The following is a 20,947-nucleotide window of genomic DNA, read 5'->3' as shown; positions in this document are numbered from 1 at the left end:
CCAGTCAGGAGAGAAAGCAAGGGCATTCCAACTACTGCACTAGATGGATAACTGGTTTTGTCTGATCCAGTTCAAGAATTTCCGCGTTACCAAACCCAGCTGAACATCTCCAGTGAAGCATGCAGGAAGAGTCTGCCCAAACACCATGAAAACATATATGGTTCTGCCCATTTGTAGAGCACTTCTATTTATACAAAGAGAGGTCATTATATCCATAAGATCTACATAAGATGGGCAGGCAAGCAGCCTGTCCGAGAAGCAGCTTGCTAAAGGTCGGATGAGTATAACACGGTGACACAAAGAAACCACAGCAAGAGGAGGGTAACCAACACCCGTTGGCTTACCTGTCATCTGGAGTTCCTTTTGTACCCTTTCCAAGGCTTGTTTCACAGCTAACTTCAAACTATCAGTACTTGATGGGAAATCCGAGTAATTCATGAGCATCACATTGATCACGTAACTGCTGTTGCTACACCGATTTGAACCCACTTGCTTCAGCAGCTGCAGTGCGGAAAACAAAGGCCAAATGGCCAGCACCAACACCCGTTGCTTCATTATTGCTCAGTTTAGACCCATTGTGTGTGCTCTGCCATTTCTTTTTGTCTTCTAACTCTCTTTCTTTCAGATATGCTACATTGGTTTTGTTCCTGGATAGAACGAAAGAGATTTCCACTCTGTAGATTCAAAGGCAGGCTGTGCAATCCTTCTCTCCTGCACTTCCCTATCCCCTTCCCCGCCTTCACCTCTGCCCGTCCCTTCAGTATACTAGCTGGCACTTCAAGGTGAAAAACTAGCAGCAGCAAAACTCAGGAAAAGAGAGGCTAAAGGTTGCTGAGAATGTTTGCTTATGGAAAGGCTGAGGCTATAAACTAAAACATTACCAGAAACCTTGCCTGATAAGTGCACTAACTCTTCATCACAGGCATAAACTGAGAGAAGAAAGGGGAGGGGACAAATGAACCATAAAGACAACTCTTCAAAATGGAAATAAAATATAAGGTCTGTTAAAGCCTAGAGGAAAACAGATGGTTACTTCATGTTTGCATTGCCCTACATCTCTGATTGCACTGCCACACCAACTCTGCTGATTGAGCTCATTTGTCAATGGTGTATTTTCTTCTGTGGTAAGTTGCCAATTTCATTCCTTTAGCTTATAACATTGAAATACCTTTTGTGTTGGCAAAAATGTCCCACTTGCAGCCCTTCAGACCAAAGCCTTTGTTTCTGCTTCCAGACTCAGTACAAGGCTCAGTCCACTCATTGTCGCCCAGCACTGTGCACCAAAGCACCCCAGGTCTGCCCCAGACAGATCTGCTCCCAGCCAGCACAGCTCTCAGCACCCATTCCCACCTCCTCAAATGGGGGCCCTAGATATTCACACTTCGTGTGATGAACCTCTTGCATCAGGTAAGGATTAGCAAAGCTGAAGGCCACATCTCTGACCTGCAGGATCAAAGCTAAATTTTAAATGGCATCACTAACCCCCTCTCCCCCAACAACAACAACAAGCACGCACACACGCACAAACAAACAAAAAAAACACCCCCCGCTAACCCACAAACCTTATGGAAAACTCTAGGCACAAGGGAAACAAATTTAAATAAAGTATTGAGCGTGCTTTTGCTGAATATGGGGTGTTTATTCACACATACAACAGCTTCTGTTTTTCTACTGAAACCTACAGTGAGGCTGTCAGATAATAAATCAGTTAACTTTTATTACCTTCCTGAAATAATTTTAAGACAAATAAGGAAAAGAATCAGAAACAATGTACCAATGTAAGTAACAGGGCTTTTGGTATAAAACAAGACTGCAATTTCATGGTTTCTTTCAAAGCCTATATTTAAAAGGTATTGAATACACCTCAGATATATTTGCACAGATCTTTTTATGTGATTCTATTTTAATACCAAATTACTATCGCTTGAATCTTTCTAATACTCAGAGAAGACCATGACCCAGCATTTAAAAGTAATCTTTAAACACCTCCACATACTTAATCTAGCATTTTTACTTAATAATACAGTAATTCTAAATTAGCAGTCTGTCATGTAAACATGTGGACTAGTATGGCTGGCTAGAGCTACAGACTGAGAATGGAACACAGTTTTTCATGCAGAGATCATCTGCTCATCACTGGCTCATTTTATAGGTATTTCCAGTGTCCTTGAAACTTATCCCATATAAGTCAATAAGAGATTTATCATTAACTTCAGCAGAGCAGGATTTGCATTTTTATACTCTTCTTAGCCTATCTGGGAGAAACAGACAGCATGGATAATGCAACTAGAACTGAGTATTTTACACAGCTGGTCACACAGGGAGTATGTAATGGCACTGAGGTCTTCCTGGCTTCATATCTATTAATGTATTTATTTGGTTTTCATAGCAGCTTAAAACTGTCCTTTAAAAACAAAAGGTAAAATCAACTATAGCCTTATCACAGCATTTCTTTTTACTCTCTCCCTTGTCCCACACCATCACAATGCCACAGCCCCAGCCAGAATATGGTATAAATTAATTGTTGACTTCTCAACTTTTTAACTGCCTGGTAGGTGTAGCTCTCAATACCAATTCCCATGATAGGAGCAGCCACTGACGTAGAGCAGCAGGGAATGAGGCAGGAAGCAGCAGCCAGGATGAAGCAAGCTCTCCATGAAACCTGCCAAACACCACACTTTCCCTTGACCCTTGAGGCTTTGGACATCAAACACGGTTGCCTGGCAGACTGATCAGTAACATCTGCCTAATGGCATAAGAGACACAAAGAAAAGCTGTGTCGTTGTACTGTAAATATGACAGTTACTGATACTATAGATGTTCATGAGGGTGGTGAGAAGAAAAAGTAAATAAATGAGTCGGATGTGTAAAGCACAAAATTTGATAGGCTTGCCAAAAGCAAAAGCTTCTGTAAGCTTGTGTTTGTTGCTGCCTCTGCTTAAGGCACTGTTAGTCCCTGAGGAACAGAAGAGATGAGACACAAATGCCAGTCTATTCACAGTGTCCTGGCTGCAGAACAATGCTTAAGCTCCCAAGGATCCCAGCCAACCTCATCTAATTCTTTCATAATGTCCGATTTAGCAGTTTATAAACCCAAGAGGTTAACAGTGATACAAAACAGACAGCTACCCAAAGAAATCTTCCATATCTCTCTAGGACATTCTCTCCACTATCTCAGTAACTTCTCTCCAACCGTGAGCCAGCTCTCACAATTCCAAGATTAGTCAGCCAAGGATCCAGTTCAGAAACTCAGAAGACAAACTGTGTGTTGGAGGGAAAAAGAAAGCTTTTTGACTCTTATAGGTGACTGCAGCTTTAACTAGAAATACTGGCTTACAACAGAACTACAGGTAATGGGAGCATCCCGAAGGCAAATGCAAAAACATCTTTAAAGCACATCCTCTAGAACTATTTAATCTCTCTTAAAAGGGCTGAGATTTAATCACTGTCTAAGGAATGAAGTGCTAAAAATCTTCATCTGACATCTCCAGTGCATTCTTTTTAGCTGTGGCTTCTAGTCATCAGCTACTGCTATAATCTTGGCAGAAAGGTAAAAAAGATCTCAGCATTACATATCTTCACTACGTCTAAGTGTCTATCCAAGAAGTCAGTTCTTAGGTGAACATCAGCTTAAGACCCTCATTTTTTTAATCCTAGCAGGATTAACAGCTCATGGAGGTCTCCCCTTGAATCACTGTAGTTTCTTACTTATTTTGGCTTCAGCAGCACAGGGATGATTTAGATTCTGATAGGAAGGCCCTGTATTTATTTGTCTGAAGAAAAAATTCAGTTCCTCACCACCAACATTACCTGTCCATATACTGCATAGCTACAAAACATCATAGTAGTTCTCTTTAGGTATTCTTATAGTTCTGTGTTAGATTAGAAATACCACCTCAAATTAACTCACCAGAGAACTGTATCACTGGTTTTAGTGAAAAGTGACTTTTAGTGCCTGGTTCTACAGCACTTTAAAGCACTGTATTTGTTCTGCCCTAGGATTTATTGGATAATAAACAACTATATATTATAGGGTGTATTCACAACTGATAATCAGCACTGACTTCCTGATCTAAAACTACTCTGAGAAGTTCTCTCAGTCTTCTGGAAAACTCAAGGACACTCAGAGAAAAAGAAGAGCAAAAAATTCCAAAGACTTGTTCCTCTCTCAGCTGATGTAAGATTATGGTCTATAGAACATTTCCCACTCCTTTTTTAATGCTGCATGTGACAGGGTTTTTCTAATTTCAGTGGCTTCTCTTCTTTTGTGCAGAGTCTGAAAGTCCTGAAAAATGGGAATGATAGGCCAGCCTGGGCACCACAGAGTCCCTTTGCCTATCAGCTCATATTGTATTGCAACTGAATGATGCACTGTCTATCTCCAACACCTTTACCACATTCGTTTTTAGGCTCTTATTACTGGCATGCAGCCTAATTTATTTTTTACTTAGTTACAAATCATTATTTCAACTTGACCACTCACAGAGGAGAAAATAGAGAGAATATAGGGAATGAAAATTCCAGAAATCTCAGAAGAGCCAAAGAAGTAGGTGAAGGTATCAAGTGCCTGCAGTCAGTCCAGCTGCTACTTGTAGTAGTTGGTACCAATAGTCCTAATAAGTCTGAAGATAACACAAACATATTGTCAGCTTGTCTTCAATTTCTTTGGTACCAAAGACAACCAATACGGCATTTTTCAAGCCACTATTTTGTAAAGAAACATGCATTGTGATACATTCGTCTTATTTTGCAGAATAATGTATTTTGACAGCGTCCTTTAAAATGGAATTTTTCCCTGAATATTTGCTACAATTATTTCTCAGTGTCATTTAATTACTATTGTTACTATCAGCTTATGTTTTTCACAGTTCCACATTATTTTTTATTTTCACCAGAGCCAGGAACTGTGACAGTACACAAGAATATGAGGTTCCATTAAAATAAAAGAGATGCTGCAAGTCTCCAGAATTGCAGAACTGAGGAATGTGAAAAAGGGAGAGACAAAAAAGTCTGACAATATTATAAATGAAAAGAACAGTAGATGCATTTATGTTCTTAATTCTCACTTACTTAGAAAACAAATTTCCTTGATTTCGGTGGCCTGAAATCTATCATGTCTATGTTTTTGAATAAGTGAGGCTGTCAACATTGTTTCCATAAAATACAGAATTTTTAATAATAAATATGCATGAGACATTATATGTTGTAGTAATTCTTCATATTTAGCCAACAGGATAAATGCTGAAAAACATCTATGTCGTTTTCAAGTTCTACCCCCTATTACTCAGTCTGATTCCAAATTATTTTGATTGTCTGGGGCTTTAACAGCTTTTACCCTGTCTTTAAAAAGATTTAGAAAATCAGACTGAAGAAAAATAAAATAGAAATGTTTCAGTTTCCCTTTTCTCAGTTTTGTTAGAGGCTGGAATCACAAATACGGTTACAGACAGAAAAGAAAAAAATACAGCTCTGTAATGTCTGTGTTTATTTAATGTCAGTAACTTATAGATCTCAACTGGAGAGTATAAAGATGTCTTCTTTAACTTTCAATATTAGAGAGGAGACCAGGGACATGAAATAATGTTTTTCCATCTTTTAAATTATTTTTACAATACTTCTACTATCTAGACTTAGAAGACAATAATTATTATGAACTTAGCTGTATAGTATACCTATGTAGCAGTTGTATACATGGATATAGTAAACATGTATAGCAGCTGCATAGCAGCTATACTGACTTTTCAGAATTGATCTTTTTCTTTCTCATTTACTACAGAAGAATATAAAGATTTTGCAAACACTATTCCTTGGAACCAGCAACTGATAAGCAACAAGGCAGTAAACTAACATAAAAACATGTGGGTCATGTGATGCATGATCCTGATAGTACAGCATGATAATACTGTCATTCCCATGGGTTATTGAGAGTTCAGGTTGCTACCATAATTTAGTTGCTGACACAGATTAGAATGAAATTACACTGCAAAGCACTGACTGTTCTCATCAGAAGTTACCAATCTAGTAAGAGGAACACTACAGACAACGATAAGAAAAGTGCAATTGCATCATATTACCAGCAGCTTGGGTGGTGGCCCCATCTTCCCATTGATCTATTATGTTGCCACATACCAGAAGATGAAGCTAATATATGTTGTGTCATAAATATCTAGCTCAATTAAGAAAGTCTTCTTCCTGTTAACCCTTTCCCAACACATAGACATTCTGATGTGAAAATTATTTATCCACCTAACTTGTATACTACAAAAATAAATAGTAGGAAGTCTTTCCTTTCTCTGAAGGACTTTGTTTCCAGAGTGACAGGACATATTTATCTTTTCAGCGTACCGGTTTGCCTCTATTCTACACTCAGCAGGATACACCTCTGTCAAGAGACAAATGTAAGCTATCCTTAATAGGCAAACATCTGTTCTGTTTATCTTGACAAAGGTAAATGGCTTGAGTATGTAATAATTTTTGTCTTGGACATATACTTCAGTTTCTTTAAACTCTTTTTGTTAAACATTACACATGTTTATACTATGTGATGGGATGGAGTTATGAGATTTTCAAGCTAGTGCACACTTGATCCTGTAAATCCAGATGGTAGTGGAACACTGTGCAAATATATCAGCACACGTCCTGAACCAGTACAACTGCATTCTTTGGGACATAGCACTTGAAGTGATGTAGCTCTCTGGCTTGGATAAGTTTGTGGGGACACAGCTAACCATGCTGCATTTTCAGTTCTGACTGACTCATACTGGATCAGTGGATTGCCTTGCCTCCCCTCCTTTGGTCCTACATACATAAACTTCTAAAAACTTACCGAAATGTAATGCTAAAATCAAATACAAGGACAGCTTTTTTATTAACTTGACTGAATCTTGATGACAGGTGGGTGCTGGAAATACCAGAAAAATTCCGAAGGTGCGTTTCCTGTGGACCCATAAAAATCACAGATATAAACATAAGTGAAAACTAAAGCAAGTTTGCCTTTCCCAAATAAAGATAAAAATGATGAATTTTCATGTCACCATTTGGAGGTCTTTAACCAACATGGCTGTTGTTTGCCTTCCTGAGCTGGGCAATAGAGGCTGAACAAAAGCATTAAAGGCACACATGATCCATGCTTACTTACGTGTTTCAGCTTCTCTCATCGTGGGTGGTCTATCCAGGGTAGATTAAGACTCAGAAGTTGCTGACACTATAAAAAAAGAAGCAAGTATTCTTCAAGTTCCTTGCTTTTAAAGGGATCATTTCCCCTTTTCTCTTCTCGAGGGATTGCCTTTGTAGCTGTAGCAGGGGAGCATTTCATTGCTCTCACTTTTGCGTATCATTTATCTTGAGATGTCAGATGTTGTCAGATGCATTTTCAAAGGTACAAGATGCAGAACATGGTGAAGCATCATTACTGAAAGAACATGATCTTACCCAGATATTGTGGGAATTGAAGCACATGATTGTTGCTGATGCAAAGGTCACGTCCTAACCTCTTGCTTTGGTTATATGATGATGATTTTTTTTCCACTTCTTGCTTTTGCTTTCTCTACCTTTTTTTATTTCCTTCCCCTCCTTCCTCTTCTTTTCTTAGACCTCACTTTCCATGCTCTGATTTTTTATTTAAACACTTATTGCACTCTCTGATGCTTATCTTGGTGTTTAGTCAAGGGTGTCTGACTTCCCTTTTGCTGCCATCAGTGTAAGTCAATTCCCATTCTCCCAGCAATTCTGTGTGGAAATAAACATGGTCATTAATCATTTTACAGCTCACAGACTCAGGATAATGGCACTGGCTAAAAGAATAGTGAAGGTAAGAACTGCAGCAGTTTTCCAGTGTTATTCTAGAATAGACAAACTTTTTGATTTGTCTTTATGAATTGTCATCTTAGTGTTTCATATGAAGAAATGATTATAATATCTCCACCTACTTGGTATTAAATCTTTGTAAAAATTTCTACACCAGACATGTTAAAAATATTTTGGTCAATTTGATGCTGCTATCACTTTTTATCTCAGTTTGACAGTGTCTTTCTTGTGCCCACAGCTAACCCACTGGCACTGCGTACCTGTTAGCACTTGTGCATTCCCCAGCTTCAGATCCACGACATACAAATTCAGGAGCCACTTGGAAATTGAAGAAACCAGTGGAGCAGCTGAGAGCTCTTTCATTTGAGTCAATACCTTAGCTGTATTTATGTTTATCCTTAGAACAACAGGATCTTCTGAAAGAATCTCAGTAAAAAAACTAGAAGAAAGCAATTTTCAGTTACTTTTTCTTTAAAAAATGAAAGAATCTTGCCTAATCATACTGTCTGTTTGCTTGCATTTCAGTCAAAAATATAACTCCTTTATCAATGACACCTTGTGCTTTTTCTGTTTCTCCTTCTTTACCCAACAGACTTTGGCACTTGTATGGTAAAAAAGGAGTCTCAACCCAAAATCTTCAGTTTTCCTAGTTTACTGTACAGAGCCAGAATATTCTATGAGACTACTGAAAATTACTTTGAGGTATTTACAACCACTATTATTTTCTTTCAGTTTGAACTGAAGTACTTCTGAGGCATTGTTAAAGATACGAAAGGGAAAATGCATCTTACAATATCCTTGTCAATCTAGATGTTTTTCTTGATTTCACAAGGTTCTTACAGAGAAGACTTCAATCTTCTATCCTGCTGGAATTATTTTTCTATTAGATAATAGAAAATCCTAGAAAAGTGATAAGAGGATAGATATCTGTATTATATGAATTAGTCCATACACACAATATTAAAAAAAAACCACAACCACTTGAAATCAAATCTCTGAAAGGGCAAATAATTTCAGAATTATTTACAGAAAATTAGTTTTCTCCTGACAGAAATAATACCTTACATAATAGACAAGAGCTGTAAAGGGAGACAAAATCACTGGCAAACATTCTTTATCACTTTGACTAATTAAAAATTAATTTCTTGCAGAGAAATCCTTTGTGGGAGAGTGGATTATCCGCCTTCCTTCTTTGTGGCCTGTGATTTGAAAGCACATTCATCAACAAGGGACACCATCACGGTGCTGTTTTGCTCCAGTGGTTCCTGGTTGCAAAGCAACCTCTCTGATGGAGTTGCAAGCTGGGTGTATCATTCCTGGGTAAAGCCATCTTGAAGTGATTGGGACACAGTGAATATGGAACCCATACTCTGAAGAAGCAACACACAGTTCTTTACTGCTGGTCTATGTTACAGATGATTGGAATATGACAGGATATATTTATTCATACAACAAAAAAAAAAAAAAAAAAAAGCTGCTTTTTCTTTTCCTGATAAAGTTCAAATAATTTTTCTTCTCAAGGAAGGCAAAAAGGTGGAAATACAGATAGTTCATTAGTCCTGTCCATGGATATGTGTTTTTTAGTTAGTTGAGCTATCAGCAGTAGTGCAATGTTTTAGTCCTCTGCACTGACATTTCTAATCATAGAAGGTTGGAAAAGATCTCTATGGTCATCGAGTCCAGCGATCGAGCTAACACTGCAGGTCTGTCAGTTCCCCATGTCCCTAAGTGCCACACCTACACGTCTTTTGAACACTCCAGGGATGGTGATTCCACCACTGCCCTGGGGAACCTGTTCCAATGCTTAACCATCCTTTCAATGAAGAATTTTTTCCTAATACCCAATCTAAACGTCCAATGACATAACTTGAAGCTGTTTCCACTTGTCACTTGGGAGAAGAGACCAACCCTCACCTTGCTAAAACCCCCTTTCAGGTAATTGTAGACAGCAATAAGATCTCACCTGAGCCTTCTTTTCTCCAGACTCCTTCAGCCACTCATCGTTATGTTGCAAAATGTGGAATATGTAAAGATTTTCTTAAGAAAATATGTTCTTTGATGTTTGATCTTTGTATATTTTCAAGACTAATCAAAAAGCGATTTAATCTGTGAAACAAGAGGGCAGCTAACAAGCAAGCTCTAAGTGATGTCCAGGTGTTACAAAGACAAATGACTCGGTGGTAGAATTGCCTTCTTAAAGTTTAGGGCTTGACATGTTTCAATGATCTCAGACCTAAAGGGAGGTTAACAAAGCTTGGGAATAAGGATGCACCACTGATAGTGGGCACAAAAAAATGTAGAATTTACAGGCCACAAGGACATTTGGCAGAACCCCCAAAATAAGGAAGAAACTAATAAAGATAACTCAGCAACTGTGCTGAATCAGCCTCAGCTGGGTAAAAGGTAATTGGCAGTGGGTAAATCACGACTGACTCACTGACACCGACCCAGAAGAAGAGAAAGGCTGAGTATGTGTACTAATTAGCATGAAAAGCTAGAGAATCATTAATTAATAGAAGACAGAATACTGATTTTTAAGAGAACTATGTAACTTGCAGACAATGGACCTTAATGCCTTTGTTTGCTAAAATGTATAAACAATGAAAAGTTTTGGTAGTTGTTATGCTGGCTTTGTGGACTTGCCACCTAGCATCCCTTTCTGTGCAGAACTGTAAATACATTAAATACTTTGACTCTGTGTGGTTTGGCCTCTTGAACACAGGGTAAAAAAAACCTTTTTGGGACAACCAGACTTGGGCTCAGCAGCTTTGCTGCCCTCCTTTGGACACGCTCCAGCCCCTCAGTGTCGTTCTTGTCGTGAGGAGCTCAAAACTGGACACAGGATTCGAAATGTGGCCTCACGAGTGTACAGGGGCTGGCCACATTTTATCTGACAGAGGCCAAGATGCCACTGGCCTTCTCGGCCACCTGGACACACACTGGCTCATGTTCAGCCGCTGTCAACCAGCACCCCCAGGCCCTTTTCCACGTGGCCGCTCTCCAGCCACTCTGTCCCAAATCCGTAGCGCTGCATGAGGCTGTTGCGAGCCAAGTGCGAGACCCGGATGTTCAGGCCAAGGGCCAAAGGCGAGGAGAGGAAGAGCCATGGGGTTTGGGGGAGGAACCAGCGCGGCTCGGACCGACAGAGCCGCCGCGGAGATCGCTGTCCGCCGCAGCGGAGGCGGAACCCTGGGGACGGGCCCGGTCGTCAGCCGGCGCCCGTTCGCCGCGGCTTTCCGCCGTCCCGCCGTTACCCCGGCAACGGCGCCGCCAGCGCAGCGCGGAGCCCGGGCCCGGCCGCAGGATGGTGAGGGGCGGCGGGGCGGTGAGGGATGGCAGGATGCTGAGGGGCGGCGGGGCGGTGAGGGATGGCAGGATGGTGAGGGGCGGCGGGGCGGTGAGGGATCGCAGGATGGTGAGGGGCGGCGGGGCGGGGGACGCGGCGCGGGAGGCACCGCCGAGGGAGGGCCCGCTCTGACCCGGCTCCTCTTCGCTCTCTGCCCAGATGCTCTCCCGGGCCAAGCCGGCCGTGGGGGGTACCCCGCCGGCGGGAGACAGGCGGAAGAAGAAAGGGAAGGAGGTGCCACAGCTGGAGGAACTCTTGGCCCAGAGGGACTTCACCGGCGCCATCGCCTTGCTGGAGGTGACGGGCTTTCCTCGGTAGAGCGGTGTCGTCGCTTCCAGCCCTGTGCCCTCAGGGCTGCGGGGCGAGAGGACTCGTTCCCCTTCCTTGTGTCCCTCTCGCACCGTTGGGGCCCTGCAGCGGCATCTGTTGCTCCCCGCTTACAGAGCCGGGTTGGCCTGTGACGGCTGCCTGCTGCTGCCCTCCGAAATGTGAAAGCAGCTCCACCCCAGTAGCATCCACAGCTGTCAAATCATCCGCGATATATGATGGCCTAGTATTGCCTTGGTTATCTGTGGGGCTTTAGAAACTGTGGCAGCTGACAAAATTCTTACATTCTTTATTCCCTACAAAGTTTAAACAGCACGTGGGTGAGGAGGAGGAGGATGGCAACCTTTGGATCGGATACTGTGCGTTTCATTTGGGTGACTACAAGAGAGCTCTGGAGGTAAGCTGAGGAAATCGTGCTTCCCGAGGCTGGGATGTTGTGGTAGAGCAATGACAACTGGAGGAAGATGGTCTGTAACACGGAACAGCCCTGCTAGCCAGTTAAGGTACAAATGTACAGCAATAAGGCAGATGCTGTGGAAAGCAGTTTGGATTGGAAAAGAAAGTGCTATTTGCTTATGAAAATAGAACTTTTTTAATGTTACCTACTGAATTGATACTAGGTTCAGTAACTTAATTTGTTCTCTTGAATGTCAGAGTTCATGTCCTAAATCCATCATTCCCTTTTTGCATCTAGGTTTCCAGAGTTTCGATTTTCAGGTTTTATAATGCTTTTGTCTTCACTGTGTAGCTTATCTGTGATATGCATGATAAAATTCTTTCTTTAGACGTAGATGCCCCTGGCCATTTAATGTACTTTATTGCTCTTCTCTGCATTTTCTTGTATTAGGTAATTCAACTAAATGAGATAGTCTTATTTTCCAAAAGCTTTAAGTCACTAAAATATATGTTAATTGTTCAAATATGTAGCTTTTAATATTTGCATCTTAGAGTTCTGTTGTGTCTGTTCGCTATGATGTATAAATGAAGTATAACTGGGTTTGCAGTCTTTGAACTTGCTTTCCCCAGAATCAATATTAAAAACAGATGTTAAAATATGAGAAAAAATAATAAAAAGAAAATAAATGGATTATAGAACAATGATGATATTTTCTCTCTTAGATAAATGGTCACATGCACAAGATGCATCCATGAGGTGAAAACTCTAAAGCTTCCAAGTAAGAAAGGCACAAAGCACTCTGCCCTTTAAAAAACTGAAGAGAAAAACATCTGTTGGAGATACTAGAAATGCTCAGTGAATCAAATTGACAGTATGCACAGTATAGAATGTAGAATAGTAGTATAGGACATCATGGTAAATTAATATTCATGTGTAGACTTGTGGAATTTAAATATTATGAATAGAACAATCAGTTGCTGTAGTTAATTTACATCTAAGCATTAGGTGTTAATAGCGAGTGGAAGTTTAGAAAAAAGAAAAGTGTTCATATACAAATGAAAAATAACTTGAAATTTCTTTGAAATAAGAAGTAAATTGAAAATACATTTGAAATAAATTCTGCTTTTTGAAATACCCAGTAGATGCTTTCATAGCCAGAGCAGACTTTACATTTCTTTCAACAAAAAGGCAACTGCCTTTTTTTTCTAATTAGTTTTTGCATGTGGTGTTTGATTCACCACTAGGTGATGCTGTTGATTCAGGCCTTTAAAAACTGCAACATAGTCTTTTTCACGTTTTTCTACCCAAGAAAGGACAATGAAAGGTTTGTATGAGCGATCTGTAGTTTGATTGTTTGTGTATGTTTTAAGTGAGAGATCACAGGGCCTGTCTTTTCAGATGTAATACTGGTTTTTTGCACAGTGATGAGTCCTGATAGCTTTGTCATTTTGTGGTGATGTGGGAAATGAGCCTATGCATCCCAACCTAGTTTCTCCGGGGACAGAACACTCTAGTTTTAGTTTCTAAGGTTGTAGGTCTCATTGCACTGTGGAGACTGAACTGCCTTTCATTTATCAGCTTCCATGTTGAAGTGTAAAATGCTGTTATCTCTTCTCCTATGTTACAGAGGTGTTGTTGCTGTATTCTCAAGGACAAATTCCTCGATAATCTATACCCTTGAGATCTTGGAGCACTCTTTTGGGAGTGCCAACAGCACTGTAAATAAAATATTATGGGTCAAAGATTCTGCAGAATTCTCCAGAATGACATTGCACACAATCTGAATGATTCACACTCCTGTGTGTTCCTGCAAGTGGCAACACATAGTCTGTGTCACTGTATTCACAGTTCATGGTTTGTATTCCGTGTCCCTGATGAGGGTCTCCAGAAATCACGCTGCTCAATGCTTTTATTAGTGATGATACTTTCATAGCGAGCCAGGCGTATTGGTTGCATAGCAACTTTTGGAGAAGCTTGGGAATTGCGGTGAGGTGGCCATCATGGGAGAAATAGGGAAGAAGTGAAAAACACACAGGCATCCAGTTCCAGGAATATCTTCAGAGGGAATGACAGCAAAATCTCTGTCACATGCATGTGAGAGAATTCAAATTCTCTTATCACAGGCACAACAAAACACAACAACAGTTAGGTATCCTCTAGGTAGAGCACTAACCTCAGCTTCACTAGGTTTACACTTTCCCCTTTCTTAACAGCAGATGCCTTTCTCAAAGGTTATGCCACTGCCACTGGCCTGGTGGGATCATCCCTACTGCTGTACCCCACTTTATAAATGGTACTGCAATGGGCTTGACTCTTCCAGCAGTCATGCAATGCTTCCTTGGGGACTGACTAGCTTCCTTCATGGACAAACTTATTTTTACTGGGTAGCTTGGGTCTTCCTGGCATCATATGACAACCAGAGCTTCCCTAGTAGATGGTGGCATCTAATTAGTTTTCTGGAATCTTCCACATCTACTGTCTGTAATGAAGCAAAACCATCTGTCTTTCTTCAGCAGCTGCCACTTGTTCATAGCTCTAATCTTAAAGCTTTTCTGAGAAATTTCCCAGTGTCACCCACGTACCAGAACTAGAGCATCAGGTCAATGATTCTGTTTATGAGATGCCTAATCTTATAAATTGAATCAGCTGGGGCCTTAAGAAAGTGAGGATTTATTATTATTTATATATATGTTTTTGTGTGTGTATATATATATATTAGAGGTATTTAAAAAAATGTACGAGATGAATTGGCAAGGGCAGGTGCATGTCTTGGTTGGATTCAAGAACAAGTTTCAGACTTGCAGTCTGTACCCTCTGCCTCTAGGCACACAGAATACTGGCGTGGTGCAGCTGGTGGATGTGGTAATGCCATTTTGGCCCATCAGCTGCATACATGAGAGCAAAGAATGTTCTCTGGGCCAGAGCCTTCAATGCATTGTTCTGTGAAAATCCTACAAACTGCATACAGCCAGCGACAGTCTCTCCAATCTGCCACTTCCCTCCTGGCAGAGTAGTAGGAGCCATTCCACCACTTCGCTGAACAAGACCTCCTGCTGGCTTGGCTCAGGGTAATTTTAGTCAAATAGTAAATCATGGAAGGAACAGGGCTGTAGTAGAGTAATTGTTCATCCATGAGCAGTATCTGGTCATGCTTGAGTAATTCTGTGGGAAATGTGAGAATACAGGTACACTCCAGTTCCTGATAGATGAAGATAGAAAGTAAAAAATAGATTTTTTAGCTCTGGGAGTTCTCTAGGCTTCTCTCTCATCACTGTAGCCAGGTTATGATAAGTATCTCATTTGAGCACGTGTGGAGCAGCCATATATGTTGGCTTGTTTATTGGCTCTTAGGCATCTGTGTTTATGGGCTTGGAGAATCCAGATAAATAATACAGGCATTGAGCTGGCCCTCCACATTGTCAGTACATGTCCATAGTTGTAGGCAACCAACCTGGCAGCCTGCTTTTGAGGAAAATTGCATGTGTCTTATGATACGGGCATGAGGAGGAGGAGAGTGAAATAGCAAGGAGTTGTTAATGCTCCTGGATGGCAAAAGTATGCCACAGGTTGACTGTTAGGACAGGTTTGAGAGTATTTAGTTTGTTTGGGTTTGTTGACTTACTTGGAGAGGAGGGGGAAAAGTTCTTGTGACGTAGTCTTTGAGAGGCTGATGCTGAATGGCTTTCAGTGAGGAGAGGGGCAACAGCATAGTCTGGGCACATGGCCCAGAACTGCAGGATAAGGAGCACTAATAGTCCTAATTTTTATTTTCTGTGTTTCCATAGATTCATGTTGGTTCTTCTAGAACACTCTTTATATATTGCTTGCTTTGAATGGCCAAGTCAGAACATGACTTGTGTTTATGCACTTTGTCTTTTCTAATTTATCTGCCTGAAGCCCTATCCGAAAGAGACCTTTGGGTGTGTTTAATCTGAATGAATTTTGAAAGATTCCAGATGGTCCCAATAAACAGCACTGGCCTATCTCTCAGAGCTCCGTGACAGGCCTACGTAAACTGACCTCAGTAGGAAAGGTTGGCCTCTACGTGAATGTTTTCTTTTTTATTTTATTAATCATTATTATGATGATTTTTATTATATATATATTTATTTATTGTAAATATTGTTGGAAAGCTAGTCCCTGAAGTACTAGCAAGACTGAGCTGGCTTTTAAGGGTGCTTCTTACCAGTATCTTCTCTGGGAGTGCAGTTTACTTTTACTTGGCAACAACAAAAAAATTCTTTATGCTTGAAAACTCTAAACTTTATTGTTGTCAGCATATTTCTGTTCTTGGAATTTGCTGTCCTTTGGGCATGGCTTATTTTATCTTGTGCAGTATATATATCTGTCCTTCTCCTCAGAGGTAAGAAGTCTCCCACGCACAGTGGCTCAATCTGCTAAACTCTCCCTAGGTAGAGAGGACTTCCAATTCCTATGTTTGGAGAACAAGTACAGAGTCAGCAAGGGGTTGTTTTGCTGGGAGGAATGAGTGACTTGTGGTGATCTGGAGTATATGGATGACATTCCTTCAGCAGGTCTTGTGAGCACTTTGCGTGCCTCTGCCTGCTTTGCCTTATGCTGCCTGTCTCCATGACTGGATGAAGAGCAGGAGCACCAGCAGTAGGCACTTCCATTGGGACAGTCCTTCCTAGTAATTTATTAGAAATGTGACATAGGAAAAAAAATGGCATTGAGAGATCTCCCTGCCTCTGTTTTTAGTACCTGTTTAATACTCTGTTGTTGCTGTGAGAAAAGAAGTTTATCTTCAGGAATATAATTGTTTAGTGGCTGCAAAGTTTGTTTTGTTTAAAAAAGGTAGATTGAAAGATTAAAGTGTTAAGTTTTTGCTGTTTCACAAAAAACAAGAAATGAAGCAGTTTATGTGGCAGAATTAAAGGATATGTAATGAATGTGAATGTGTAAGAAATACCAGAATCCAGTATCTAGTGCCTTTCTATAGCTGTTGGCTGTAAATCTTAAAATGGGAAATGGTAAACTTAGGAACAGGTTATTAATATTTACTACAAATTACTTATCTTTATCTATAAGGAAATCTTGAATTTGCGCAATACTGACTTATAGGCTTGTATTTTAATGCAGTGGTCTCCAAACAATTTTTGCTGTACCCCTATCAGTAAAAAATTTTCGAGTACGCACCCCCAATGTATATACACGCACCTATACATTTATAAATTATATACATGTACCACTGTACTAATATGTAATCTTAAAACATACACAAAAATAGGAGCTAAAAAAGGATGTGATAAAATTAAACACTATTTTAAAATATTTATTTTAGTTATTAATAGTACAAAAATTTTTCTTCCTGCACTTGATGTTATTATTATATTGCATAACCTCAGACTTAAAACATACTTCCACGGGTTTAATATACACTAAGACACTACCTACAAGTTTACAGAAACACATTTAGCACTTGCTTCAGTAAGTATTCACAAAGAGATTTCCCTGGTGTTTATGGCTCCCAGGCTTTGACTGGAGGAAAACTTAGGAAAGCAACAGAAGTCGGTTATATTGATGCCTTTATAACTTACATATATTGGGGTTTATATATGTAAATAATATTTTTCTAATAATATATTTACAATATAAATATGTTTTATATCTCTGTAACTTCAATATTGACAGAAGTTGTGCTCATACGTGATGATTTATGGCACTGCTTGTCCCTGTGGTCTGTTATATTGCTGTAAACAAAGAAGTAGGGACATAGCTTAAAACATAATCATTTTGTTGTAAGGACTGCAGTGAACTTCAGAATAAATTGTTTGATCTTAGTAATTTAATGATACATTGTAAAATCGTGGAAGAAAGAATGGTATTTAATACATGTATGTGCTCTCATGCATTTTTTAAAAATCAACTTTTCTTCTGTTACAGGAATATGAGGCCTTAACCAAGCAACCAACTTGCAGTCCAGATGTTTGGGTGAACCTTGCCTGTACGTACTTCTTTCTGGGGATGTACACACAAGCAGAACAAGCAGCTTTGAAAGGTGAGCTGTATCACTCTGTTGGAAAAGACCGCTTATTGGTTTGAACGCTTAAAGTAATTTCCAGCAAAAGTATGCAATAAAGGATACTTTTGACCAAAGTTTTTTGGGGTTGGGGTTTTGTTAACTTTCATTTAACAGGAGAACTATGATGCAGTTTCCTTCCTAGAAATACCTTGGATATGTGGAGCAGCTGGAACTAAAAGAAGCATCTGGAAAATAATTTCTTTTATTAATTTCTAAAAACCCAGCATATGCCAAGCAGCAACAAAAGGTTACTTTTCTTTTGACTGATTCCATGTCTCTGAGCCAGTGCAGATGAAGCAAATTAGGCCAGATAAATTATAAAAAAATAAGCATCTGAGAGAATTCAGCATTCTCCCTGATGAAGACAAGAGTTCTGTTTACATAGTTTGAATGACTTAGTAGGTGGTCTCATTGCCTTGTAAGTCAGATGTTAGGTATCTGATTCTTCAAGGGATGAAGTTCAACAGTCACATTATTACAGTTCTACTTTAATCTGAACAAGCATGGGATCATTTAAAGAGGAGAAATGGGAATTAGATTCCAAGGCAATTTTTACTGCCTAAAAATGTTTCTATAGTTTAATTTTGTTGCCCATCACTTTCTATGTATCTTAGGGATTTATATTGTTTTCTATAACCATAGTATCTCAGTGCTTTTTAAGTAGAATTAATAGTAATGGTATCTCAGTCAACCTCTGACTCTTGCCTTCTTAGAATAAAACTCTTATTGAAGGATGGGTTTTCTCCTTTCTTTCATTAGTCTTCTTGTCTTGTGCTGAAAATAGGGTAGGAAGAAAATAATTGTGTACTTTCTTGTGATGTGAAGTAGTGCCTTCCAAAAGGACAGCTTTGTAGCATTTTTAAAAAATAATTAGGTTCTTATATCCCTTTAAAATCCTCAGAAAGATCATGCTGAGTTTGAATCCCACAACTGGAAAAGTTTTTTGTTTTCAATTATAAAAAAAAATCTCATGCAGAGCTTTGTGATTTGTATTGTTAAAGAGGTGTGTAATTTTGTAATATTCACAAGTAATTTAATCTTTAATGTACCACAAATTTGAGCTTTGGAGATTGCAATATAGGACTTGAAGTGAGTCTAAAAATAAATGGGCAATAGAGCTTGAGGTGTCACTGTGACCTAAACCATGGAGGAAGCAAGCAGCTGCATCCTGTACCAGCTGGAGCCACTGTCATCCGCTTCACATCTTGTGAATTACAGTGATCCGTTCTAGAGATGACATATACACAGCTGGGCATGCACATTTATTAACTATGAGCTGGGGGTGAGGGAAGGTTAATGTTTGTCATGCCCCTTCAGATTAGTTAATAGTAGTATGGTGAGTGGCAGAGTAGGGGGTGCAGTTAGTGGTACTTGGGTGCTGGAGGCAAGGGTAGGAATATTAAGAAAGCAGGAGTGGGAGGGAGCGTAGCTGAGGGAGGGAACGGAAAATAACTGAGTGGTCACATTAGTTCAGTTCCTCATCAGTTCCTGATTTTATGTAATCGTTTAAGAAGGACAGCATGCCAGTTTTTATAATGAGGTGCTAAACCTTTCTTGTGAGTACTGTAATACTGGTGATTTCTGGCTACTTAAGCTTAGTGGGGAAGCAGTCACAGCTGTAGATTTGTAACAGTTGTTTGTTCTCCACTGAAAGCTTCCAAGTGTGGTATACTCCCCTTTCAATCTTTCCTATATTGAGTTTAAACCTTTTTATTTTTGCTTAAGTCAGATCCTCTTTTAGGTTTTTTTTAACAGCTTAGGACTGCATCAGTGATGGCTGTTGGCAATATAGTATTGACTGCTGAGGCCATATCATCTTGTGGTCTCTTCCATGGTTTTGCAAATACCTTGAAGAAGCAAAATACTTCCTTTGAACAGGTAAAGGCTTTAGAAGAACACCATTTATCCAATACCGCCTTGAATACCACAGAAAAGATGACAGGTAGTGTTAATGTTAGGCTACTTACCATTGCTATTTTGGGATTATTTTGCCTAAATTCTTGCATAGTGCACACTGTTTATTGCTGCACCTTTGCTAAGCTCCTGAAAGTAGCATAGTGCTAAAACAAATTAAGGAGAACTAATTTAGTTTCAGCTATAATTCTAAATTTCTACAGTGACAGAATCTCTGTATGAAAGGCAACATAAATATCAGCAAGCTTTCTGGAATAGGTTTTCCACACAAACATGTAAATATCTATAAATCAAATCAAGTTCCTTCTTGCCATGTACTGTTGCTGTTGCTTAAGGGAATTATTGTTAACCATGGTTCCATTAATGCGGAAAAATATGCAGGATACTTAAAAATTAGGAAATTATCATAAAAAGCCATGAGGTAATTAATGTATTCTTACAAGATATATAGTCCACAATCTCTTGTGGAGGAAGGTTTTATCTTTATTTTATAATAGATGTGAATTGATCTCTTAGCTTGTTGTTACTTAATTTAAACTTTATGGTATAGGGAGGATGGGGAGGTGATTCAGGACAGCCAGCACAGCTTCACCAAGGGGAAGTTCTGCCTGACCAACCTAGTGGCTTTCTGTGATGGAGTGACTCCATCAGTGGGCAAGGGAAGGGCTACAGGTGTCATTTACCTTCTTTGACGTGGTTCCCCACAACATTCTTCTCTCTAAATTGTATAGACATGGATTTGATGGATAGACTGTTAGGCAGATTGGGAATTGGTCAGACAGTCAGATCCAGAGGGTAGAGATCAACAGCTCAGAGTCCCAATGGGCATCAGTGACCAGTGGCATCCCTCGGGTCCTTATTAGGATCAATGTTATCTAATATCTTCATTAATGACACAGACAAAGGAATCAAGTGCACCCTGAGCAAGTTTGCAGATAACACCAAGCTGAGTGGTGCTCTTGACTCACCTGAAGGATGGGATACCATCCATAGGGATCTGGACAGGCTCAGAAGTGCGTACATGGAAATCTCATGAGGTTTAACAAGACCAAGGGCAGGGTGCTGCACCTGGGCTGGGGAGATCCCTGGTATCAACACAGGCTGGGGATGCGCA

General features: G+C 39.9%; 2 protein-coding genes across 3 annotated transcripts in view; one reads left to right on the top strand and one right to left on the bottom strand.

Annotated features, from left to right (window-relative positions):
* GUCY2C (guanylate cyclase 2C) overlaps nt 1–679 on the bottom strand; it is a 44,289-nt gene extending 43,610 nt beyond the window's left edge. Inside the window, exon 1 of the mRNA XM_032107050.1 lies at nt 345–679. Coding sequence (XP_031962941.1) covers nt 345–555 — 211 coding nt within the window. The 5' untranslated portion in view covers nt 556–679. The remainder of the gene's footprint in view (nt 1–344) is intronic.
* A 10,219-nt stretch (nt 680–10,898) lies between these two features.
* The window catches only part of TTC26 (tetratricopeptide repeat domain 26), a 56,758-nt gene continuing 46,709 nt past the window's right edge, over nt 10,899–20,947 (top strand). For both annotated transcript variants that reach the window (XR_004239688.1, XM_032106537.1), the window contains exons 1-4: nt 10,899–11,113; nt 11,312–11,449; nt 11,784–11,876; nt 17,781–17,895. Coding sequence is in view for 1 of the 2 variants with exons in the window: in XM_032106537.1 (XP_031962428.1) it covers nt 11,111–11,113; nt 11,312–11,449; nt 11,784–11,876; nt 17,781–17,895 (349 nt within the window). In the remaining variant the exon portion in view is untranslated. The remainder of the gene's footprint in view (nt 11,114–11,311; nt 11,450–11,783; nt 11,877–17,780; nt 17,896–20,947) is intronic.

This window comes from Corvus moneduloides, chromosome 4 (genome assembly GCF_009650955.1).
Source record: "Corvus moneduloides isolate bCorMon1 chromosome 4, bCorMon1.pri, whole genome shotgun sequence".
In the NCBI taxonomy this organism is placed as follows: domain Eukaryota; kingdom Metazoa; phylum Chordata; class Aves; order Passeriformes; family Corvidae; genus Corvus; species Corvus moneduloides.
The sequence above is the reverse complement of the archived record's forward strand: the minus strand, read 5'-3'. Positions and strand labels throughout refer to the sequence as shown.